General features: G+C 40.6%; 1 protein-coding gene and 1 non-coding gene across 8 annotated transcripts in view; both read left to right on the forward strand.

Moving 5' to 3' along the window:
- The first annotated feature begins 3,972 nt into the window (after positions 1–3,972).
- The window catches only part of HYKK (hydroxylysine kinase), a 34,808-nt gene continuing 11,793 nt past the window's right edge, over positions 3,973–26,987 (forward strand). The window contains exons 1-6 of one of the 7 annotated variants that reach the window (XR_008705331.1): positions 3,973–4,318; positions 7,996–8,079; positions 8,430–8,641; positions 9,791–9,867; positions 11,343–11,482; positions 11,794–11,991. Coding sequence is in view for 6 of the 7 variants with exons in the window: in XM_055555817.1 (XP_055411792.1) it covers positions 9,445–9,790; positions 11,343–11,482; positions 22,920–23,126 (693 nt within the window). In the remaining variant the exon portion in view is untranslated. Of the gene's footprint in view, positions 4,319–7,995; positions 8,080–8,429; positions 8,642–9,439; positions 9,868–11,342; positions 11,483–11,793; positions 11,992–22,919; positions 23,127–26,987 lie in introns of those variants that run through there. The other 6 variants (XM_055555814.1, XM_055555813.1, XM_055555816.1 and 3 more) reach the window with 6 other exon arrangements.
- LOC129634659 (U6 spliceosomal RNA) lies at positions 15,286–15,392 on the forward strand. Its single transcript, XR_008705829.1, has one exon. It is a non-coding gene; the product is annotated as a U6 spliceosomal RNA (small nuclear RNA).

Genomic DNA, 26,987 nt, shown 5'->3' on the forward strand with positions numbered 1-26,987 from the left:
TATTTGACTCTTGTTATAAAATACTTTGTGATAATTGAAAATAAAATACCGTAACTTAAGAAATAGGATGCCATCCAGAAATTTCTCTTCAAACATGTTATCTAGCTGTTCAGATATGACTTATTCCCAGTATAACTGGTAAATGAGAAGGAAAGCCAAGATAAAGCTTGCAATAGGGATCACCTTGAGGAAACAATTAAGTTGAAGTTGATTCAAAGGTCATTCTAATAGGTACTTTGATTCATAAAATCACATTTTACAGTTGAAGAGACATCTCTCACCCAAAGCAGGATCCTTTGTACAAATAATACCATGTAACTGGGCAATCCTTTCTTGAACATTCAAGAGATGGGAGACTGTCTACTGCACTTGGTAGCCCACTGACTCAGTTTTGATGGTTAAATTTTATTTCAAGCTGAACTCACCTCCTTGTAGCTTATACCTACTGATTCTAGTTCTCCCTAATTTGTCTTTGCCTCTTAAAGTGCTTTAGTACAACTATATATAAAATACAGATTTAATGAATAAGTTAGACCCTCCACAAATTGCTCTGAACATAACCTTCATACTAGAGATCTTTTTTTAATGGTAATTTATGTTAAAGTGAACATTTAGGACTAAATTCATCTCATGCTACAAAGTTGTGTATTACTGGAGGAAAGGGCCTTTTCTTGATAGGTGCAGGATGGAAGTGCCATGTTTGTATGAGCCTCCATGCTTTAGATCTAGCTGATGGTGTCACTTCCTCCTTCCACTGGCTATTCATCAGCACTGATGAAGCACCCATGAAGTGAGTCATCTGGAGCAGGGAACCAGGACCATGAGTCTCTATGATAAATGTTTTGTAAATATGGTCAGCTGCCCATTGATCTAAAAATACTGCCCTTCTCCTCAACAGCAAACTAAATGAGTCAAGTTTGTTAAAACTTGATATTCATAAATTAAAACTGGTACATTATTAGGAGTTTTCTAAGGACTCCAGTATCCTAAGAAATTTGTTTGCTCAGTACCAAGACAGGCACGTGGTGTAGTTTGAATACCCAGAGTTCAAGGAGGCCTAGTGCAACACCAGTGTTGTGCTTTGTTAATTTATGGTTTCCACTTGATGCCAGTTTTTTAATTATAAAATAATTTAGCTTCAGCTTGTTTTGATTTGATGTGAGTTTAGCTCATAAGTTTTCCAAAATATCAGATTATAAAGCTTGTGGTTTATATACTTGAAAAATGGAGCATTTATTGCAGAAGCAGATGTGTGTCTAATCCCCACAAAACTTGCTTGTATACTGACAACTGTGTTGTAAAGTAAAAGTAAAAGTAAAGTAAAGTAAAAACAAAAACAAAAAACAAAAAAACCTGGACTAATAGAATTTTGTGTTCACGTGATGGCACTAGGTTTTAGCATTTTAGACAATGTAGGTATATAGGTGTGTCATAAGACTAGTGGGCCATTTTATAGGATATCGTAATATAAAATCATATATATAATCTCACCCTGCACATTGTTCATTTTGTTTCACTCCAGTTTTTTTCACTGAATTTTTTGAGAGCCACTACCTAAGTGTCCTAGTGGCCAGGTGGAACAGGAAAAAAATTGTTGGTACAACAGTGATAATGACATTTCTTGCCTACCGGATTGGAGCTATCATGGTAGCCAATTTTGGCATTATTAAAAAAAAAAAAAGCATGTATTAAGAGCCTTAGAAATGGTCATTCTCTCATACCCAGTGTATGAATGACCAGTGTATCTTAAAGACTCATAAAGGACGAAAGATTTATGTGTAAGAATATTATTATTAAAGACAAGGAAATCTTGTTTAAAGTGAAAAAGGCAAGTGACAAAATGTATTTCTAAAAAAGGTTCAGTGAGTGGAAAGATGCTTGCCAGAGGAAGTAATTGTGGATCTAGAGTCCCGTCTCCATTTCTCACCATACCTTCCAGATTTGATCTTCATTCCCATCTCTTAATCCTAAGAAAAGTAGAAACAACAAACATTGCGGCACTATTTACAACCGCTAGGATACGGAAGCAACCTAGATGTCCATCTAAAGATGAATGGATAAAGAAGCTGTGGTACATATATACACTGAAATACTACTCAACCATAAAAAGGAATGCATTTGAGTGAGTCCTAATGAGGTGGATGAACCTAGAGCCTATTATACAGAGTGAAGTAAGTCAAAGAGAAAAATTTTGTCTATTAACTCATATATGGAATCTAGAAACATGGTACTGATGAACCTATTTGCAGAGCAGCAGTGCAGATGCACAGAGAGAACAAACATGCACAAGGGTGATGGGGAGGAAGGAGAGGGTGAGATGAATGGAGAGAGGCTCTGTAACAACCTAGAGGGGTGGGAAAGGGTGAAGGAAGGTTCAAGAGGGAGGGGACAATAGGTACACCTATAGCTAATTCATACCAATGTAAGGCAGAAATCAAGCCAATATTGTAAAGCAATTATCCTTCAATTAAAAGTAAAAAAAAAAAAACAAAAAAACCTGGACTAATAGAGGTGGAATAGTGAGAGGGTGGAGAGAATTCAGGATCTGCCTGAGGAAAGAGCATACAGAGATGCCTAAGAGGACCAATGGAGTCAAATTCTGGCTACAGATAATGGAAATCAAATCTTTAACACCCTAAAGGAAAGCAACATAGTAAGAATTCCACCCTGGGGCATAAAAAAGCCCCGGTACTTGAAAGTTAGAACTGAAGCAGATAAGAGGAGATCTCTCAATATGTGGTTGATGGAAGTTTGGGAAACATCAATCAATCAAGGTGACTAAACATGCCGACTATGCTATATCCTGAGGGGGGTGGGGGTTGGGCATAGTGAGAGAGCGAGATGCGCAGGGATTAAAACAGACCGACTTGCAGTAATGAGTGATGTCTAGAATTCTCCTCCAATAAAGAGTGCTCTGTACTATCAGAGAGGTTCTCCTTGGCTGCAGACGTATATGAAACTTGCTACCTGAGCCTGATGCCCTTGACAATTAAGATCTGGCAACTAACCTGGCTGTTAATGCCAGGATTCCCAAGATGGGCTTCTCTGGTGGCTTGAAACGGAAAAGAATGTGCCTGCAATGCGGAGACCTGGCTTCAATCCCAGGTTTGGGAAGATCCTTGGAGAAGGGAATGGCAACCCACTCCAGTATTCTTGCCTGGAGAATTCTATGGACAGAGGAGCCTGGTGGGCTACAGTCGCAAAGAATCCGACACAACTGAGTGACTAACACTTTGATCCGAAGGCAGCGTTCTGATAGTCATGTGGTTTCTGCGCTTCCTCGCAGAGAGAGAATCGACTCCCCAGTTCAGGATTCTGACCCAATTACCAGTTCATTTTCTCAGTGTAAATGAATCACTTATCAGACCAGACCTGAACTGTGGTCATCGCAGCCCCCTGAGGGGCCTGTTAGAGGGGCCTTCACACTTCCTTTACATCTATTATATTGAATTTAATGGCTCGAGAGTAGAAAACTCGGCACCGTACAAGAGCTTAAACTCGAAGTTGGGTGACCAAGTCTGGCTGAGGCTCTGTGCCCTTTTGACTTAAGTTTCCCCATCAGTACAAGGAACGTGTGGATCTATCCTATAACTTAGACAATTTTACGTTCTAACATTACTAACTGCATGCCGGGAGAGCTAGGTCCCATGCAGAACGCTGCCAGGCCAAACTCCCAGGTCCTCAGTCCTCTTGCAGTTCTAGGGGACTGGAGGGGCTCGAGGCCACCTCGGCCACGCTTGCGAAGCCTCTGGCATACGTGTTTCCAACAAAAGGGAGGGAAGGGAGAAAATTGAGGACGCGAATTCTACCCAAACAAGAGAATCCCGAGTGAAGCAGGCCACGACGCCTCCACAGCTTCATGGACTGGGAGGAACGGCAAGATGCCACTCAAGAGCTGAAAGCCTCCAAGGGGCGGGGCGGAATCTCTAAGAGCCAATCAGAAAGAAGAAGTTCAGTTTTTCAGGGAGATAGCCGCGTTCTGACTGGGATGACCGCTGAGAGAAGGCGGGACGGGATTGCAGATCCATCCAAAGCCTGATCTTTGAATTTCTCTATTCGCAGCCTCTTCTGCAGCCCGGAGACTGGGCGGGAATAGCCCCGACCGACCTGGCGGAGCCTCGCCTTCCAAGAGTCTTCGCTTATTGGCGGCGGGGGGGTCTCGAGGAGCCAATCAGAAGTCAGGACTCACGCGCTCGGAGGAGGAGCGGACCCAGACGCGACAAGTTGGGCGCGACTTCCCAGCGGGATCGCAGGACCGCGGTCGCAATCCCCGGCTGCTCGAGAGCGGGATCCACCTCAGGACCTCGGGTCGTTGCGGGTGAGCCGGGTGGGGAAAGCAGAGACAAACCCCAGAACCCTCTGGAGGGGGAGGCCCTGTGAGCAAGGAGGTTCACTGAGAGTCGGGGCCAGGAGTCGTGAGCCTCCGGCCCCTTCAGCGCCTCCAGCCCCTAATCCACCTCACACTCTCTGTTCAGGTGATGAGCAAGTCACCTTCCTCGCTGGATCACACCTACAACCCAGAAGGCTGGGCTGAGATCCCAGAATTGAAGTGTGGCACCTGAGAAGCCATCTGGTCCAACCTGTGCGGCGCCTGGCACTCCCGGCCAGGTGTCTAGTGGATGTTCCCCATTTCTTGGGCTCCACTGGACCTCACTAGCATAATAACACTCTGAACCCGACTAATGTGCCCTCTTCCTCCCTTATTTTCCTGTCTCTTGGGTCAGCAACCCCTTTGCAGCCGCTCTTCTACCACCTGTTCCTTCTCACCCAGAAGGAAAACACTCAGGGCACCCACTGTTGTTGTTTTTGAAAAACTACAGACTCTAGTTCCCTACCGTTCTGTTTCCTGAAACCCTTTGAGGGTTAACTGCCCTCATGAGCCTGTGGAATGAAAGTAACCCTTCTGTCATTAATTCCTCTTGATAGTTAATAATAATCTAGGCTAGAATCTGGGCTGGGGATACGGAGATTTACTGAATATAACCCTTGCTCTCCAACCTTGGAAGGACACAGCAGAAGGAATTACAGGACAAGAAGGGCAGATTTGGAAGACATGCTAAGGTAGAATTTACTAGACTTTGTAAAACTTTGAGAGTGAGGGAGAAGAAAGAATCAAGAATGATTTCTGTTTCTTGTCCGGTATACCTCACACAAAGTGCAGAGTTTAAGGTCCAGTCCCCCAGGTTGTAGGACAAAGGTTTTGAGGTTCTGGCATAAGCCCTGGAGTTGGAAAACATTTGCTTCCTGAGCACTTTCTCAGAAGCCAAGTAAAACACTGTTGGCAGGAAATACAGTGCAACTACCTATAGGATTTGAGTCCCCTTCCTCACCCCCTCCACCCATACAAAAGACATTTGGTTAAGACAGCCATCTCTGTTCAACACATTTCTTTCTCCGTATTTTTTTTTACCTGGGCTTCCCAGGTGGTGCACAAGTGCTGACTTGATCTGTGGCATTAGTTCCATATTTGGAGTATTTGTATACAAAGAAAAAAAATTTTTTAAGCTCAAAAAGAAAGAGCTTTAGAAACAATGTTAGCACTAGAAGGAATTTTTAGGGATAATCTAGTCCAACTCCCTGTTAGAGGAGATGTGAATAGTGCAAAGTTTCAGAGGTTCCCTATAAAATGTCTTATCTCTCCCAGCATAGAAACTATTTTATTCTATTTTTTTTAATGTGATAAAATACACTTAGCCAGCACAACTTTTTGTTACACAGGCTGTCTTTGATGGGTAGAGCTGCCAACATTGCTGTAGAAAACAGAGTGCTTTAAGTAGAGGGTTAACAAACCCCATTCGAGAATGTTACAGGGACATTTTCCAGACTGGAAAGCAGATTGGCCTTCACTAATTGCTTCTAAGTGTCCTTCCAACTGTAAGGATTTCTAATTCATATTGAATTCAAAATTATCCTGATATCTTTAAAGCTTTAGGTGTTGAAAAATTACTCTGGGATTTTGTCTTGAATGTAAAGCTTTAGTTCATATTACATTCTGAATATGGGCCTGACACCTGTTTATAAATCTGCAGAAAGAATGTTAAAATCCCATGTAAAGCCTTAAACCCATATGCAGTGTAACAGGACGTACTGGTTCCCAGAAGTTTCAGGTGCAGAGATTGTTTTAAACTCCATTCAGGCTTTGTCACAGGGTCTTTAGAAAACAAAATCCAAATGACTTAATTTGCTTCTGAAAGCATATGCCCTAGTCAGAAAGTAGATATGGAGAGTGACTGGCAAGAATGCAATAACAGGTGGTGGAAATCTACCAGCAGCGCAGGGGCTATGCAAGTTTAAAGGCAGGAGGAATCACTTAGGTTAGGAGAGTCTGGGAAGGAGACTGGCGTTTGGGGGTTAATCTTATCACAAGTCATCAGGCTATAGCCTTGGAGCTGAATCAGAAACGGGATCATATAGGAGAGTCCTAGTGTACCTCCCTGAATTTTATCCCCTTTCCCTCACTGGACTAAGTTGGACTTTGGCTGTCATAGATCTGAAGTGATTAGACATGAACAGGCATATGGTCGGATTTGGGGAGTTCTAATGCACAAAAGGAAGTCCTAAGACCCACCCATACCACTTGTCCTAGCCAGTCTCTCACAAAGCTTTTCTTTTTTTTTTAAAGTAAAATTTACATTCAGTGAGATTCACAGATCTTATGCTGACTTAAGTTTTAAGCTAAGTTTTGACAAATGTTTACACCCATGTAACCAAAGCCTAGTCAAGATATGGAACATTTTCCTCCCAGAAAGTTCCCTCATGCCACCGTCTTGCCAGAAGCAACAGCTGTGCTAATTTCTATCAACAAGCACTAACTGTTCATGAGATTCTTTTATATAACACTACATCCTTTGAACAGAAATCACATGCAGCCCAAAATGCAACCCATCCCCAAGATGTTGTTAATTATTTACAATTTAGTATGAAGAAAGGATTGGAATAAAGCTATCTTGGGAAAAGGGGGAAGTGAAATTGCAAGGATCTTAAATATTTGGTTCCTAAAGGATATTTAGAAGCCTAACATTGCCTTCCATATATATATGGGCTTTCCTGGTAGCTCAGTGGGTAAAGAATCCACCTACAATGCAGAAGACCCAGGTTTGATCCCTGGGTTGGGAAGATTCCCTGGAGAAGGAAATGGCAACTCACTCCAGTATTCTTGCCTGAAAAATTCCATGGACAGAGGAGCCTGGTGGGCTACAGGCCATGGGGTTGAAGAATTGGACATGACATAGCGACAACCACCACCACCATATATATATGGTGAGTGTATATATACACACACACACACACACACACACACACACTCAGGAAATGTGCAAAATATGTGTAGCAGAGAGTGGCATTATCAAGGGGAAGAAAACAGTCTCCCCCATCCTGTTTATCCAATTCATATTTATAGCTCAATTCAAATCCATCTTCTCAAGAATATCATTAGGCTGTAGTAATTTATCTCTTCTCTGAATTTCTGTCATAGTTTTGGCAGATATTAATTTCATAGGTCATAAACTCAGATGCGCCTTTACTTTCTGTAAGCAATCTTAATTTTTAAGGCCCTGTTCTGCTTAGCAGTAGAAAAATAAATCCAGTATTTATTTATTTGGCTGCCTTGGGTCTTAGTCTTAGTTGCAGTGCATGGGCTCTGACATGTGGGCTCACTAGTTATGGTGCATGGGCTTTCTTGCTGCATAACATGCAGGATCTTATTAATAGATCCCCCACCAGGGATAGAACCCATGTCTCTTGCATTGCAAGACAGATTCTTAACCACTAGACCACCAGGGAAATCCCAGAAAATTTATTCTTCACAATTTAAGGCAAACTCAGTCACTTCATCAAGTTTTTACTCAATTCAGTGTTTTCTTTGGCATTCTATTAGTTTATCAGTTACTGCCTTGTAACTTGTTTTGGGCACCTTTTAAGTTTTTCATTGTTCAGGATATCTGTGACAGTGAGCTAACTTCAGAGCCCTCTAATTGCATTTCCTATCTCCCACAGGGCTTCTCGGGAATGCTTTGCACATCAGCCCACCCTCTGAATTAGGAGCAATAAGCTAGATGATGATACTTGTAACACAGAAAAGTAAGATCACGGTTTTTGAATTTACATTTTAAACCCAACGTGATGGTAATAAAGGGTTAAACCCAAAGGACATACTTAAGAATTAGGAGTCGAGTGCTGAGTTCTCACTGTAACTTTATATATAACTTTGGGCCAGACACTTAACCTCCTAGGACCTACATTCCTCCTTTAAATAAAGTTGATATTGCTGGGAGGGGTGGAGAAACCGATGATACCAAGGTGCTTTCCCGGTGTGCATTCTGTGCCTGGAATCATACATTTAGCTTGTGAGGTGAGTTTAGACATTATTTATGGTACAAGGACTTTTAGTTACTACTTTTTTCAATCTATTTGTGTGGTTTTTTTTTTAGGTTTTTAAATTCAAAAATGGAAAATTTCACATTTATACAAAGAAATATGAAGAATGAATTATTTTAATAAACCACAGTCACTATAAGAGAAAAGGCATGAACAGTGGACTCAGGCAAACCTGATTTGATTTGAGCTCTACAGTTTACTACCTGTGCAAGCTGGGGCAAGTTACTCAATTTTTCTAAGTTTTGGGTTTCTAATCTGTAAATAGGTATGAGAAAATTTACTTCCCAGTTTGTACTGAAAATTAAGTGGGATACTGAATATAGAATGATACAATTCTGCATGTTTATTGTAACATGTAGTAGCTTATTAATATAAGTATTCTGTTAATTGATTTCATTGATTTATTATAATGAGATTAGATGCTTGATAAAGTCCTAACCAGGTCAAGTTTCTTGTCCTTGACCTGTTGCCTGCCCTTACCAAATGTCACTTGACTACCTAATTTTACATTTAAAGGATATATATATTTTTTACATTATGGTTTTGAGCTTGCGAAAACTTGTTTTAGAATTGAATTTTCCTTCCAGAATATCCAAAAGTCACAGTGGTTTAAGCTATTTGTAATTTAGGGCTATTTGTAATCAAAATAAATATATTTACCAATCTATGGTATGTTAAAATATGGATCCTCAAACACTAGATAATAAATACTAAAACAAAAAATTTAAAAGACCCTCTTTACCTTTAATAGAAAGCCTGGAATCTTAGAGAAATAGACATAGAGTAGATGACATCAGGACCAGCTGGCCTACCATGCCTCTTGGAAATTAAAGAACAAAGTTATTGCATAAATACGCAGGGATGAGGCAGGACTATGCTTTTAATCTACTTTTTAAATCTCATTTACTCATTTGAGTTTTTTAACTTTATGAGTGAAAATTCACAAGAGAAGTACCGAATCAGTATTGGGAAACATTATTGGTTTGTCTTAAGAAAACTCTTTTAAGTAAGTATATTCAATATAAGTTCCCTTTCCAGTTTGTTTGTTCGTTTGTTTCCTTAGAAATAATGTCAAGTGGAGATGGTCAGCAATCACAGGCTCTCACCAAGCCCTCTTTCAGTGAGGTACAAGCCTCTGCATTAGTGGAATCAGTGTTTGGGTTAAAAGTTTCCAAGATCCAGCCACTTCCTAGCTATGATGACCAAAACTTCCATGTATGCATTGCAAGAACCAAAGTCACTACAGATGGCCCAAATGAATGTGTCCTCAAAATAAGCAACACTGAATCTAGCAAAACTCCAGACCTGATTGAAGTGCAGACTCATGTCATCATGTTTCTGAGAGCGGCTGGATTTCCAACAGCCTCTGTGTGTCGTACTAAAGGAGACAACATAACCTCTCTCGTGTCTGTAGGTAAGAGACCACCACCAGTCATCGTCTGTCCATGTACATTACTGCATTTTGACTACAAGTAGAAATATCAGGAACAGGTACGTCATTCCAAGGGTTAAGATGGTTATTTTTTTCAGCAGTTGGGAGAAGCTACAGCATCACCAAAGTGGAAACTGGGGCAGTGGTTAGGGCTGGGATCTGGCGTAACTCTTCTGCCTGCAAAGGATCTGATGGATGAGTAACTAAGGGGATATGTGAAAACTAGGGGAAATTTTATTTTTAATTAGAAAAATAATTAAATAGTTTTATTTATCAGATCAGCTGTGTATTTTGGTGCTGTGATATAGTAGAAAGCACACAGAATCAGGAATTTTAGATCCCAGCTCTGTAATTATGGTTTCAGTTCAGTTCAGTCGCTCAGTTGTGTCCAACTCTTTGCAACCCCATGAATTGTAGCACGCCAGGGCTCCCTGTCTATCACCAACTCCCGGAGTTCACTCAAACTCATGTCCATCTAGTCGGTGATGCCACCCAGCCTTCTCATCCTCTGTCGTCCCCTTCTCCTCCTGCTCCCAATCCCTCCCAGCATCAGAGTCTTTTCCAATGAGTCAACTCTTCGCATGAGGTGGCCAAAGTATTGGAGTTTCAGCTTTAGCATCATTCCTTCCAAAGAACACCCAGGGCTGATCTCCTTTAGAATGGACTGGTTGGATCTCCTTGCAGTCCAAGGGACTCTCAAGAGTCTTCTCCAACACCACAGTTCAAAAGCATCAATTCTTTGGCGCTCAGCCTTCTTCACAGTCCAACTCTCACATCCATACATGACCACTGGAAAAACCATAGCCTTGACTAGCCGGACCTTTGTTGGCAAAGTAATGTCTCTGCTTTTGAATATGCCATCTAGGTTGGTCATAACTTTCCTTTTAAGGAGTAAGCGCCTTTTAATTTCATGGCTGCAGTCACCATCTGCAGTGATTTTGGAGCCCCCCAAAATAAAGTCTGACACTGTTTCCACTGTTTCCCCATCTATTTCCCATGAAGTGATGGGACCAGATGCCATGATCTTAGTTTTCTATGGTTTACATGACTTAAATTCTTAAGGCTATGAGCTCTCATCTGTGAATTTTGGTCCCTTTCAATTCTAAGTGCTAAGATGTATCTCATAGAATTCTCCAAGCAACAGTTTGTCCCTAAATAAGTCTGTGATTCTGAAAGTCATTTCTTTATCACAACTTCCCCCACTGTAAATGTATTAAAAATGTATTTTAAGCATTCATTTGCCAGAGTAGATAATTTACGTTTAGAGTTAAGGCCAGCAGACTTGGGGCTACCGTCATGTTAGAATGTAAATGGCTGGCCCCGGTGTTCTGAAGTCTATCTGTTCTCCTTGCTGGCTTGATCCATCCAGTCCTGCCTCATAGAATTCTGCTGACTTGTCCTGTGTTAGCACCTTTTTGTTTTTTTCTCTTGTTCTGTATTACTCCTTGCTATAATAATTGCAAAGGCAGAATAGCCTCTAATCTTTTTTTTTCCCCAAGAATAGCTGACAGAATATATCTTTCCATACATCTAGATAGCGGCTCTGAAGTCAAAAGCTACTTGGTGAGGCTGCTGACTTACCTCCCAGGAAGACCCATAGCTGAGATTCCCATTGGCCCTCAGCTCTTATATGAAATTGGAAGGCTAGCTGCTAAGTTGGATAAAACACTGGAGGTAAGGTTTGGGATTTTATTTTGTTTATAAGAATTGTTCTTTGTTGGTTTTGATTTATTTTAAATACACCCAGGCTCAGACTCTTTTTATTTGGTGCCTCTTAACATGTATTGGGGTTGGCCAGAAAGTTTTGGTTAGTGAATATGTTGTTCAATACAGTTCTTGGTGAATATGAAAAATTTGACCTTTCTGTATAGGTCTGAATGAATGAATGAAATTCATGAATGAATTTTTTTGGCCAACCCAATCTGATATTAGGAAGAAAATAAGATATTAGATGCATGAATATTGACAGGTTTCTTTTTGCCCAGGTCTGTACTTTATTAGCTTCGTGGCAAGATTACCTACATCTTTAGAAATTCATGATATCCTCTATGCTGCTCACTGAAAACAGTCTGCATTCACAAATTAAAATCCGAAGTTTTCACAAGACATAATCAGCCAGAGCTCTGTATGAAACAAATGGATTGAAATGACTTGTATTAAAAATGTTTTTGTCATATAGAAAAGATACATTGTTGGACAAATATTTTTCCAAACGTACCCACAAAACATCTTCATTTAATGAACAAATGTTCACTGAGAACCCATTCTATGCCAGGAACGGGGGGAACAATAGGGATTCCCCTGTCCTAGAGGAGTGTGTTCCAAGGGATGCACAGACACTTGAAAAAGTAACCGCAGTTTGTATGAGTGAAACACTTGCAATTACTCACTGAATCCTGGCCGGTCTACCTCTCAGATGTCTACAATCCATCTCCTTTCCATTCCTGCCTTGACTATCCCTCCCTGCATTCAGATCTTTTTCACCTTCAGTTTATTTTTTATACCAATCAGAGTTACTTTTTAAAATTACAGATCTGACCATGTCAGTTCCATAATTAAAATCTTTCAGTGGCCTCTCACTGCTTTCAAAGTAAAGGCCAAGGTCCTCAGTGTCTTTCAGACAAGGCCCCGCTGGCCTCGTCCCTGCCTCTGCCCCCTCAGTCTCACTGTCCGTGTCTTCCCTTTCATGCTTCTCTCACCACCAAAGTAGAACTTCTCATCGTCCCCCGAATGTGCCTTTCTCTTTCATGCGTCTCTGCCTTTGTTATCTTCTCAACCGTTAATACCTTTTCCCCTGCTCTGCAAAATTCCTGATTATCCTTCAACACACAACTCAGGAATCACTTCCCTGTGAAATCTTCCCTGGTCCCTTCTTTCTCTTCCCAGGCTGTACAAAGAGGATCACTTCCTGCTCTTTGCTCCATTGGAACTTGTGCATCCATCAACTCACATGATTCCATGGGTTGACTGACTGTGGGTCCCTCTGCTCTTCCTGGTATTAATTGGGGTCACTCATGCAGCTCTGTTTAGCTGCAGTGCTTCAGAGCCTTTCCATGTGTCCTTTTTTCTTCATGTGGTGTCTCATCCTCCAGGATGGTCTTGCGCATCCTTGCAACGTGACTGCTGGCTTCCGAGACAGATTCAAAAAGACAAGCCCCGAGTGGACGACTGCTTATCAAGACTCTACTTGAATCATGTTAGCTTACATTTCATTAGCCAAAGCAAGTGACATATCTAATCCCAAGTAGGAGAAGCTGCACAAGGGCATGCACACCAGGAGGCATGGTTCATAGGAGGCCATTGGGGTAACAGTCTACCATGATGGTATTGTAATTTAGTTGCTTGTACTTCCTGTTACATATGCTACATAAGAAACAATGATCTTCTTAAGAAATTGGTCTACATCTTAATTATTCATTTTTTATCCTTGGTGTCTAGCAGTGTCAAATACATATTAGATATTCAAGGAGGGCTTCATAAAAAGTTTTTAATTTAAAAAAGCTTATGAGCTGATTTTAAAAGTCTTGAATCCATCAGTCAGTCAGAGAAAAGGAGGAAGGGTATTCAGTGAAAGGAAAGAGCATGCAAGAAATCATGGCAGAACAATGACCATGTTCCAGAACCTCTGAATAATTTACTGTGGCTGGAGCATAGGGTTTACACCTGAGAGAGATAGGAGCTGAAGTTGGAAACATAGGGTGGAGTCAGATTATAAAAATATGTTATCATAAAAAGTTTGGACTTTGTCTTATTTTCTTGGACAGTAGGGAGACTTGGAGGCTTTTTAAACAGGAAAAACATTCTAATTTATAGCCCAATTAGTGCCAATATGATGGCTTGATTGGCAGAAAGCCAGAATGGAGGCAGGGACTGCATCTAGGGAGCTAATGCAGTAATCAAGAAAAAGCTGTTTGAGGACTGAAACCAAGAAAAGCTTCAAAATATATTTAGGAGACAGAGCCAACTGAATTTGATGATTGATTTTATGTTAAGGATGGAGGAGAGGAAAGGGCTGAGCAGGACATGGATTCTAACCTGGATCTGCTGGGACAAAACTCCATTCTGAAATAGGTAGGATTCTCCCCTTGTAGCAATCCTGAGTCACCCGCACAGCCTGGAACAAAGGACTGGAGGGATGGGACGGGGAAGAGGATCAGACATGGGTCTAGAAGGTGTTGAGATCTGTGGAAGTTTTTTAAGGCTTCCTGCCATACAGAAAAGCAGATCAGCCTCTATGCATTCCACATGTGCTCCACTAGTGTCTGCTGGGATCAGCTTGCCTACTCCTATTCCTTGATTCTCTCTGTTTTTCTTTTTTCTATCTGGTTGGCGCTTTAGAGAAAAGAGTAAGACAGAGCCTTTAGATGAGTTAAGTGAGAGATGAGACAGGGTCGAGAACACTTTAACAAGAAGCTTTAGGAGGGTTTTTTTTTAATTCTCTCTACCCCAAAAGACTTGATATTTACTGTTTTCTGGGAATAAGGGAAGAAATTCTTTTCTGCTTTATAGTAAAAGTGTGTTTCTTACAGGCAGCATATATATGAATCTTGTTTTTTTTTTTTAAATCCAGTCTGATAATCTGTGCTCTCTAGTTGGGATGTTTAGAGCATTTACATCTACTGTGATTTTTGTATGGTTAGGTTTAAGCCTGTCATCTTGATATCTGCTTTTTTTTGTCACATCAGTTCTTTATTCTCTAATTTGCTTTTTTTTTTTCTGCCTTCTTTTGGCTTGTGTATTTTTTATGATTTCATTTAACCTCCTTTGTGGGCTTATTAGCTATAACTGTTGATTTTAGTGTTAACTTTAGGGTTTATAGACTACATCTTTAACTGATCACGGTCTACCTTCAAGTTTATCACTTCATGTGTGGTATACGTACCTGACATAGTATACTTCTGCTTCTTCCTTCCTGTCCTTATTCTGTTGTTGTCATGCTCAGTTACTCAGTCATGTCTGACCCTTTGTGGCCTCATGGACTGTAGCCCACCAGGATCCTCTGTCCATGGAATTTTCCAGGCAAGAATACTGGAGGGGGGTGCCATTTCCTATCCTAGGGGGATCTTCCTGACCCAGGGATCAAACCCACCTCCCTGTGCCTCTTGCATTGCCAGGTGGACTCTTTGCCACTAGTGCCGCCCAGGAAGCCCTATATCTTTGTTGTCATACTTTTTACTTATATATTGTTATTTTTGTTTAAACTTTCGATTATCTTCTAAGAGATTTAATTAGGAAAAAATTATATATTTGCCTGTGTGGTTCCCTTTTTCAATGCTCTTCATACTTTTTGTTGATCCTTATTATTCCCATCTACCTAAAAGACTTCATTTAACATTCCCTATAGTGTGGGGCTGCTGATAATGAATTTTTTCAGCTTTTGTATATCTTTGTTTCACCTTCATTTTTGAAAGATATTTTCATCGGACATAAACTTTCAGGTTGACTGTCTTTTCCAATGTGCTTTAAACACATGCCACGTGCTTGCTTCGGCAGCACATATACTAAAATTGGAACGATACAGAGAAGATTAGCATGGCCCCTGGGCAAGGATGACACGCAAATTCGTGAAGCGTTCCATATTTTTCTTTCTCTATCTCCTTTATACTTTAATAAAACTTTATTACACACACATACACACAAAAAAAACACATGCCACTACTTTCTTCTTTTGCATTGTTTCTGACAAGAAATCCGCTGTCAGATCGTTCCTCTGAGTTTAATATGTATCTCATGTGTGTGTATGTGTGTGTGTCTTAAGATTGTCTCTGTCTCTACTTTTGAGCAATTTGATCATGATGTTTCCTGTACTTGGTGTTCATTGAGCTTCCTTGAGTGGTGCGGTTAAGTCACTTGGAAGCAGTTTGGTGATTTTCTGTCTTAATATTTCATAGTTTGTGTCTTAATACATCTGAGCTGACTGTGGCTCAGATCATGAACTCCTTATTGCCAAATTCAGACTTAAATGGAAGAAATTAGGGAAAACCACTAGACCATTCAAGTATGACCTAAGTCAAATCCCTTATGATTATACAGTGAAAGTGACAAATAGATTCAAGGGACTAGATCTGATAGATAGAGTGCCTGAAGAACTGTGGATGGAGGTTCGTGACATTGTACAAGACGCTATGATTAAGACCATCCCCAAGAAAAAGAAATTCAAAAAGGCAAAATGGTTGTCTGAGGAGGCCTTACAAATAGCAGAGAAAAGAAGAGACGCTAAAGGCAAAGAAGAAAAGGAAAGAAATACCCATTTGAATGCAGAGTTCCAAAGAATAGCAAGGAGAGATAAGAAAGCCTTCCTCAGTGATCAGTGCAAAGAAGTAGAGGAAAACAATAGAATGGGAAAGACTAGAGATCTCTTGAAGAAAATGAGATACCAAGGGAACATGTTATGCAAAGATGGGCACAACAGAGGACAGAAATGGTATGGACCTAACAGAAGCAGAAGATTTTCAAAAGAGGTGGCAAGAATACACAAAACTATACAAAAAAAGATCTTCATGACCCAGATAACCACAATGGTGTCATCACTCACCTAGAGGCAGACATCCTGGAATGCGAAGTCAAGTGGGCCTTAGGAAACATCATTATGAACAAAGCTAGTGGAGATGGTGGAATTCCAGTTGAGCTAGTTCAAGTCCTAAAAGATGATGCTGTGAAAGTGCTGCACTCAATATACCAGCAAATTTGGAAAATTCAGCAGTGGACAGAGGACTGGAAAATATCTGTTTCATTCTAATCCCAAAGAAAGGCAATGCCAAAGATTGCTCAAACTACCGCACAATTGCACTCATCTCACAGGCTAGCAAAGTAATGCTCAAAACTTCCAGATATTCAAGCTGGATTTAGAAAAGGCAGAGAAACCAGAGATCAAATTGCCAACATCTGTTGGATCATCGAAAAAGCAAGAGAGTTCCAGAAAAACATCTACTGCTGCTTTATTGACTACACCAAAGCCTTTGTGTGGATCACAACAAACTGTGGAAAATTCTTCAAGAGATGGGAATACCAGATCACCTGACCTGCCTCCTGAGAAATCTGTATGCAGGTCAAGAAGCAACAATTAGAACTGGACATGGAAAAACGACTGGTTCCAAATCTTGAAAGGAGTATGTCAAGGCTGCATATGGTCACCCTGCTTATTTAACTTATATGCATAGTACATCATGAGAAATGCCAGGCTGGAGGAAGCACAAGCTGGAATCAAGATTGCTGGGAGAAATATCAATAACCTCAGATATGCAGATGACACCACCCTTATGGCAGAAAGTGAAGAAGAACTAAAGAGCCTCTTGATGAAAGTGAAAGAGGAGAGTGAAAAAGTTGGCTTAAAGCTCAACCTTCAGAAAACTAAGATCATGGCATCCGGTCCCATCACTTCATGGCAAATAGATGGGGAAACAATGAAAACAGTGAGATAATTTATTTTGGGGGGCTCCAAAATCACTGCAGATGGTGATTGTAGCCATGAAATTAAAAGACACTTACTCCTTGGAAGGAAAGTTATGACCAACCTAGACAGCATAGTAAAAAGCAGAGACATTACTTTGCCAACAAAGGTCCATCTAGTCAAATCAAGGTTTTTCCAGTGGTCATGTATAGATGTGAGAGTTGGACTATAAAGAAAGTTGAGTGCCGAAGAATTGATGCTTTTGAACTGTGGTGTTGGAGAAGACTCTTAAGAGTCCCTTGGACTGCAAGGAGATGCAACCAGTCCATCCTAAAGGAAATCAGTCCTGAATATCCATTGGAAGGACTGATGCTGAAGCTGAAACTCCAATATTTCGGCCACCTGATGAGAAGAACTGACTCATTGGAAAAGACCCTGATGCTGGGAAAGATTGAAGGCAGGAGGAGCAGAGGACAACAGAGGATGAGATGGTTGGATGGCATCACCGACTCTATGGACATGAGTTTGAGTGAGCTCCAGGAGCTGGAGATGGACAGGGAAGCCTGGCATGCTGCAGTCCATGGGGTCACAAGGAGTCAGACACAACTCAGTGACTGAATTTGAACTGAACTTCATACTTTATGGGTGGGACCAGGAATGGGTTTAGTGTAGGACAGTTATTCCCACTATTAATGCAAGATCGTTCTGAGTCTCTACCTAATGTCCCATGAACTGTGAGCCTGATTGGTGGAACAGGCACTATTCCTGACCCTGTGTTGTCCAAGTACTATTCCCTCTAATCTTTCAGGTGGTTCTTTCCCCAGCTTTGAGTAGCTTTCCTCATCCTCTGTACTGATCATACATGTCTGCCAGGTTTCAAGGCAGACATCTACAGATCTCTAGAGTTCTCTCTGTCTCTGTAGCAACCTGTGGCAACTTGCTCTGCCCCCTCAACTCAGTATATATTTAGGAATTGTTTTCAGATATTACTTTTATTTAGAGAAACCTTTGAACTGATTGGAATGCTCAGGAAAGTCTCTCAACCACCCCTATAATAAAATCTATAAAATGAGCTGTTGAAATGAGCATCTGTTCCATAAGAGTTCTTTATCATTGAGCTCTCTTTCTACACTCCCTGTGACCTGTGTTGTTGTGCCTGTTGTGGTTGAGGTTTCAACTTTTACCTCTAAATTCTGAAATGACAATTACAGTTCTAAGAGGAGATAGCACCACACCATTGCTGACAGTGAGTTCTGCTGTGTAGGTGACCGCCTTCTGTTCTGCTGTGCAACTTAAGTTGTCTCATACAGGACAGGAGAGTTCTAGAGGAAACCAAGAGAAGCATTCCTCACTAGGTATTATAATGCATTTTATCATGCTTTATTCCCATTGTTCATGCCCTCATCTAACCTCACCCCAGGGCTTTGCAGGTGGTAAGTTCTTACTTTCTGTACAAACACTAGGAACCATGGAGTCTGCCCAAGATATCATTTAGGTGAAGAATTTTAATCCCATAGGGGTGGCAGAGACTGTGACTGTTCTATTTTGCTGGGGAAGTGGCTGGGACATTGAAGCTTCCAGCAGGTGGGTAAGCTTAGGGGGCCCAGAGTACAAAGAGCGCTGTGGGTGGTCATTGCCAAAATCAAGGCATTCACAAATAAAGACACCAACTGACCTGTACTGGAATTTGGTTGCAGCTTTGTTCACAGACGAGCTGGAGGTTAGTCTCAGGAGACTCATTTAAGTATAAGAAAGAAGAAAATGCTGGGCAGGCTTATAAGTATAGTCACAGGTTTATGGTAGAGGAAACAAGGTGTTTGAGAAATGAGAATTGGGATGAGAGGTAGAGTGAGGAAGGTGACAAGAGGTAGGTTTAGACAGACTAATAAAGGGTAGTGATTAAACTACCAGAAATTCAGGTTGGTGTGGCATCGAGCCAAAACATGGAAAGGCCAGAGAAGTCAAGCACATCAGCTGCAAAGTTCACATTCAACAAACATTTACTGAGAACCTATTATGTATGAAATCTTTATTTACTTCATGTCTTTGTTTTTTTTAATAATTTAAAATTTTTATTTGGTGTTGGTTGTGCTGGGTCTTTGTTGCCGCACTGGCTTTTCTCTCAGCGAGCAGGGGTTACTCTTCATTGCATTGTGCAGGCTTCTCGCAGTGGCCTCTTTTGTTGCGGAGCACAGACTAGAGGGCGCCAGACTTTAGTAGTTGCTGCACGTGGGCTCAGTAGTTATGGTTCCCAGGCTCTAGAGCGCAGGCGCAATAGGTACGGCCAACGGGCTGAGTTGCTGCACAGTATGTGGGATCCTCCTGGATCGGGGATCCAACTCGAGCCTCCTGCATTGGTGGGTGGATTCTTGACCACTGAGCCATCAGGAAAGCCCCTCATGTCTTAGTTTATCAACAGATAAGTATGAGGTTGATATTTTTTAATTTTACTGAAGTATAGTTGATTTATCATGTGTCAATTTCTGCTGTACAGCAAAGTGATTGAGTTATTTATACATACACACACACACACACATACATGTTCTTTTTCATATTCTTTTTCACTATGGTTTCTTAACAGGATATTGAATATAGTTCCCTGTACTCTATAGTAGGACTTCATTGTTTATCCATCCCATATAATAGTTTACATCTGCTAACCCGAGGTTCCCAATCCATCCCTCTCTCATCTCCCCTTCCCCTTGGCAACCACAAGTCTGTTCTCTATGTCTGTGAGTCTGTTTCTGTTTCATAGAGAAGTTCACTTGTACTATATTTTAGATTCCACATATAGGTGATACATATGCTATTTGTCTTTCTCTTTCTGACTTACTTCATTTAGTATGATAATATCTAGGTCCATTTCTGTTGCTGCAAATGGCATTATTTCATTCTTTCTATGGCTGAGTAGTATTCCATTGTATATATATACCACATCTTTATCCATCCCTCTGTTGATGGACATTTAGGTTGCTTCTATATCTTGGCTATTGTAAACAGTGCTGCTATGAACATAGGGGTGCATGTATCTTTTCTAATTATAGTTTTGTCTGGGTATATGTCCAGGAGTGGGATTGCTGGATCATATGCCAACTCTTTAGTTTTGGGGGGAACCTCCATACTGTTTTCTATAATGGCTGTACCAATTTACATTCCCTGTAAGGTTGGTATTGATACTGTTAAGGAAACTAAGATCTGAGATATTAAGTGATAGAGCCAGTTGAAACCCAGCTCTGTCTGGTTGCAAGTACAGACCCCAAGTGTTCTTCCTACTGTTCCATACCAAAGCAGGATGCACCAGGTAACAGTGCTGTCCTTCTAGAAACTGACTCAGTATTCCCTGAGCGGGCCGTTGCTCCATTGGAAACCCAACAAGAGTGTTTACATTTGATTTCTTTAAAAATGAAAGTAGTACTTCTCTGGTGGGCCAGTGGTTAAGACTCTGCCTGCCAGTGCAGGGGATGTGGGTTCGATTCCTGTTCCAGGAAGATTCCACATGCCGTGGGGCAACTAAGCTCATGCGCCACAACTACAGAGCCTGCCCTCTAGAGCCTGTGAGCTGCAACTACAGAGCCCCAGCACCTAGAGCCTGCGCTCCGCAGCAAGAGAAGCCAGCGCAATGAGAAGCCTGAGCATCTCAACTGGAAAGCAGCCCCTGCTGACTGCAACTAGAGAAAGCCCACACGCAGAAACAGAGACCCAGTGCAGCCAGATAAATAAGCTTAAAAAAATTTTAATAGAAAATAAAAGTAATTTGTGCACATGGTAAAAATATCAAGCAGTAATGAAAAGTGTAAGACAAAACTCTTTTCTCTCTACCATCATCTCCATTATTGTTTCCTTTCCAAACCTGCTTTCCAGCAGTCACAGCTCCCAACAGTGTTTTCAGTGCTTACTCTTCAGAATATTTTTGTGGTCTACAGTGACATTTAACACATCAGATGGTCAGGAGATTCAAAACCGTGCCATGTGAGAAAGAATTGAGAGAACTAGAAAGGTTTACTCTGCAGAAGAGACTGAGAGGCAAAGGTGCTGTCTTCAGATGTCTGGAGGACAGTCATGTGGGAGAGTCCTGTTCCCTGTAGCCCCAGAGGTCACAGTGGAACCCATGGTATGGATACTATGGGAGAAGCAGATTTTAGCTCAGCAAAAGGAAGAACACAGAGCCATTTCAATAAGGGTAAAAATGTACCTCCTGCAGGAAGAATTCAAACAAAGGCTACATGACCACTTAACAAAGACATCTTAATGGTAACAGGAGCATAAGGGGGAGGTTATCAGACTCCAGGTCATGAGAATGGGTGTTAAAGTCAATTTAGAGGAACATTTTAAAATAAATAGAATAAAGTAAAAAAAAATCTCAGAATACATCACATTAAAGGTTGTAAGTATTGTCATAGAAACTTTTTTCCTTAGGTATATATGTTGCCTGTATGCAAGGTCGTAATGTAAAACATATTTCACACTGCAGGCCATGGTCAAAAAAATTTGAGAGATACTCCTCTGGGTGGCTATCAAGGTATTTTCAGACACTTACCGTGTGAAAGAGGTCTTGACTGGAGTCAGAAGACCTAGGTCCTCTCTCAGCCCCATAGTGGCAACTAGTCATCTTTCTCTGAGCTCTTCCCCATTTGTTCACTGATGGTCAAAGTCAGTTAGAACTTTAGATAGGGTGGTCAACGCCTAAAGGCCTTTCCAATTCTAGAATTTTCTATGTTAAGAACATTCATCTATTCAGCAGATATTGCTTGAGCACTGCATTCTATATGCTAGGTAATTTCTAAGTATGGGGATACAATAATGAACAAAACAGACCAAAAATAAGCTCCTGCTCCTTGTGGAACTTACATTCTAACAAGAATGGATGGTAAGCTAAGTTAGTGAATCATGTGAAAGTGAAAGTTGCTCAGTCGAGTCCAACTCTTTGCGACCCCATGGACTATATTTCCATGGAATTCTCCAGGCCAGAATACTGGAGTGGGTAGCCTTTCCCTTCTTCAGAGGATCTTCCCAACTCGGGTATCAAACCCAGGTCTCCCGCATGGCAGGCAGATTCTTTACCAACTGAACTATGAATCATGGTAAATATTAGCAATTCATGCTAAGTGCTTACGGAAGAAAAAATAAGCAGAGAAGAGGGATATGAAATATTGGAGAGGACAGATGGAGTGATCAGGGAGTCCTCACCTAGAAGGTGATTTTTGAGTAAAGACTTGGTGGTGACGAAGGTACTAGCCATATGGATTCCTGGGATCCCCAGGTGGAGGGAACAGCAAATACAAAAGGGGTGGGAAAGTGCCTGGAATGTTCCTTGAAAATCAGGGAGGCCAGGGTCAGTGTGGTTGAAGGAGAGTGGAAAAACATTGTCAAAGATGAAGTCAGACAGGGAACCGGGGGCCCAGGGCAGATCTGTTTAGAGCTGCTTCCATTCCTTTGGTAGTCTGCAGATGGTAATCCTACCTTCTCCCACTTATGAGGATGGGCAGTGAGGGGAGGGGAATGTGCTCTCAAAACTATGAGATCCTGGGCAAATATGACATTTTGACCACTTTGTGGATTAAGGTAAATTAAGCAAGTCAGTGACCATGACAGAATGCCAGCCCTCTTCCCAAGGCCCACCTGGCCCACCCTTCAGAGGGTGTAGTCTTCTAGCCCACAGCAGAACTCTCAGCAGTGCTTGTGCTGTCTAAGAGTCTAAGAGTTTCTTTGCTTTTGATTTAGAAATTCCATCACCCAAAGCTAAGTAGTCTTCATCGGGAGAACTTCATCTGGAATCTGAAAAGTGTTCCTCTTCTGGAGAAATACCTCTATGCCTTGGGCCAGAATCGGAATCGAGAGATTGTTGAACAGGTCATTCAGCTGTTCAAGGACGAAGTGATGACCAGTCTAAGTCATTTTAGAGAATGTGAGTACCGCCCCCCCAATCAAGTAAGTGTATTTCTTAATTTTTAAAGTGTCAAATTTCAAACCATCAGAAAAGTATGAAGGTACAACTTAGCTTTATCAATCTTAATCAGTTCAGTTCAGTTGCTCAGTCGTGTCCAACTCTTTGCGACCCCATGAACCGCAGCACACCAGGCCTCCCTGTCCATCACCAACTCCCATAGTTTACCCAAACTCATGTCCATTGAGTTGGTGATGCCATCTAACCATCTCATCCTCTGTCGTCCCCTTCTCCTCCTGTCCTCAATCTTTCCCAGCATTAGGGTCTTTTCAAATGACTTTGTCATATTTGGTCCTATTGCTTTTAAAGAATAATACTTTCATCTCCCTTAAACTTGCTAAATTTGAAGCCCCTCTAAATTTACATGATTCTGCCTCTCCCCTCCCTACTAAATTTGCATACATCTTTTCATATTACTCAGTTGTATCCAACTCTTTGCTACCCCATGGACTATACAGTCCATGTATTCCCCAGGCCAGAATACTGGAGTGGGTAGCCTTTCCCTTCTCCAGGGGATCTTCCCAACCCAGGGATTGAACCCAGGTCTCCCACATTGCAGGCGGCTTCTTTACCAGCTGAGCCACAAGGGAAGCCCTTTAATATTATAACATATGTATTTATAAATTACCTTTATAGTATTTTGCATACTTTCAGACTTTAGATAAATGGCATCACACTGTATATTATCATCCTGCAAACTGATTTTTTATTCAACATTATGTTTTACAGATTGATCCATTTAACAGATGTAGTTCTAGTTCATTTAGTTGATGAGTTTTAACTGCTGAATAATATTCCATTGTGCGTGTGTGTGTGGGTATGTGTACACTCTGATTTGTTTGAATGTAATTTTTGGAGTCTATTCTCTTGTTAATGGATTTTTAGGTGGGTTCCTTTATATATATATATATATATATATATATATATTTAAAGGAAAAAAAATTGAGAGCTACTCCTCTGGATGGCCAACAAGTCACTTTCAGACACTTACTATGTGAAAGAGGTCTGGACTGGAGTCGGGGGTCCTCTCTCAGCCTGATAGTGGCAACTTGTCATTTTTCTCTGAGCTCTTCCCCATTTGTTCATTGATGGTCAAAGTCATTTAGAACTTTAGATAGTGTGGTCAATGTCTAAAGGCCTTTCCAATTCTAGAATTTTCTATATTAAGAGCATTCACCTATTCAGCAGATATTGCTTGAGTAGTGCATTCTATATACCAGGCACTGTTCTTAATGTGGGGATACAGTAGTGAATATATATATATATATATATATATAATGCTGCAATGAGCATGCCAAGGCATATCTCCTTAAGTACATGGGCAACAATTTCTTTGGGGTGTAATGAGCTTTCTGACCCAACATGAAGTACTAGTCAAAGGGGGTGTCTCTTGCAAAGCCAAGGCTAGGCAGTGCACATCCTTTCGTCTTCTGCTTTCTGTATTAGTTGGCTCAGGCTGCCATTAAAAAAACACCAAAGACTAAGGATTATTGCTGTAGCCTCCTAACTGGTCTCCCTGCTCTTGTCTGTCTCCCTACAGTATATAGTCACTTGTGTCTTCCTCCCTGCCTTTTTTTTTTTTTTTTTTGCTTAAAATTACTTCTCTAAGATTATCCATGTTGTTGCATGTGACCATTTATTATTGCATGTGACTGCAGTATTACTGCATTATCGCATGTGACTTTTATTACTGTAGAGCACGTGATTCATAAATATACCACACATTAGCTATTCCTCTCTTCAAAGATATTTGAGTTGTTTGCAGTTCTAGTCTGTTAAGAACAGTGCTCTATGAATCTTCTTGTGTCTCTTGGTATATGTGTTCATGAGTTCTTTGGGTATATGACTTCATGAGCTCAAGGGTAGGATTGCTAGGTCCATGGTTCATGTCCGTATTCAACTTCAGAGATATGCCAAACAATTTTATGACTTTGTACTACTACTAGCAGAGTTTATTCCTCTACAATCTTGGCACCATCAGACTTCCAATCTGATGTGTGTGATGTTTGCTTATTGTGGTTTTTATGTGTAGTTCCCAATTTACTGGCCATTTGGATAAATTATTTTGTGAAGTGCCTATTCAGATCTTTTGCTGGCAAAGTAATATCTCTGCTTTTTAATATGCTGTCTAGGTTGATCATAGCTCTTCTTCCAAGGAGAAAGCATCTTTTAATTTCATGGCTGCAGTCACCATCTGCAGTGATTTTGGAGCCCCCCAAAATTTAAAAAACATTTTTTTCCTTTATAATAGGACTATAATACATCTGGAATTTATTTTTATATACAGTGTGATTTTTCTTAAGGCTGATAAATTTTCTCACCAACGTTTATTGTAAAGCCATGTTTTCCCCTTTATTTTCCAGTGCCAGCTCTATTGTAAATCAAATAGGATTTTGGACTGTATTTTGCTCTATTGGTCTATTTGTCTATCTCTGCACCCATAGCACATTGTGTATCAGCTAGGCTAGGTTATGCTGCAGTAACAAATAACCCCCAAATTCTTGTGGACTTAAATAACAAAGGTTTAGTTCCAACACAAGCTGCAGGTCTTGATTGACTGGGGCTATGTGTATTCTTACTTTGGGATTTAGACTGATAAAACTTTCACCAGCTGGGACATTGGTATGGACAAAGAGAATGTAGCAGATTGTATGCTGAATCTTAAAGCATCTGCCCTGAAGTGATGTCACTTCTGTTACATGTAGTGGCCAAAAAATACCACCCTGCTGCTAACAACTTTTGGAAAACAGGGAACTGACAACCCAGCATGTTCCTGGAAGGAAGATAACTGGAATCTTTGAGCATCCCTAAAAATTACTACACTATCTTAATTTCTTGGACTTTTAAAGTCTTCATATCTGATAAAACATGTCCTTGCATTTTCTTGTTCTTCTTTAAGAGGGTCTTGACTTTTTTTTTGGTCTTTTTTACATTGCCATATCAATTTTGAAATCAGCTTGTCATGTTTAAAGAAAAATTTTGTTGAGATTTTGGCTAGATGTGGACTGAATACATATAATACATATATATATTTGGAGAAAATGTGTGTGTTTATAAGATTGAGTAATCTAATCCATGAACATTGGTCTATCTCTCCATTTATATAGGCCAATAAAAGATATATGTGATAAAAATGTTAGTTATCCTTTTACTGTTGATTTCTACTGTTGCATTATGGTCAGAGAATAGCCTTTGTATCAGTGCTGTCCAGTAGAATTTTCTTCAACAATGGAAATGTTCTGTATCTGTGCTATCTAATATAATAGCTTCTGTGTGGCTACTGAGCACTTGAAATCTGGCTAGTGCAACTAAGGAACTGAACTTTCAATTTTATTTAATCTTAATGAATTTAAAAGGCAACTTATGACCAATGGCTATCATGTGGGGCAGAACAGCTCTATATGATTTCAGTACTTTGAAATTTCTTAACATTTACTTCATAATGAAGCATTTGGTAATTTTTTTAAGTGCTCCCTGTATGCTAAACAGAATTTATTCAGTAGGTGTTGGGTACAAATATGTCCAGTAGGTCAAATCTATTAATCTTGTTGTTTAAATTTTCTATACCGTTGGCTTACCTTTTTGTCTGCTTGCTCTAACAATGATCAAAACAAGTGTGTTTAAAATCTCCCACTCTAACTGTGAATTGCCTATTTTTATTTTTATTTCTGTCAGATTTTGCTTTATATATTTCAAGGCACTGTGCACCTAAAATTAGAATTGTCATCTTATTAGAAAACTGAATCTTTTATCAATATAAAGTATCCTTCTTTATTTATCTTGTTTTTTGCCTTAATATCCACTCCATCTGACATTATATAGCTATCCCATCTTATTTTTTGTTC

This window comes from Bubalus kerabau, chromosome 19 (genome assembly GCF_029407905.1).
Source record: "Bubalus kerabau isolate K-KA32 ecotype Philippines breed swamp buffalo chromosome 19, PCC_UOA_SB_1v2, whole genome shotgun sequence".
Lineage (NCBI taxonomy): Eukaryota > Metazoa > Chordata > Mammalia > Artiodactyla > Bovidae > Bubalus > Bubalus kerabau.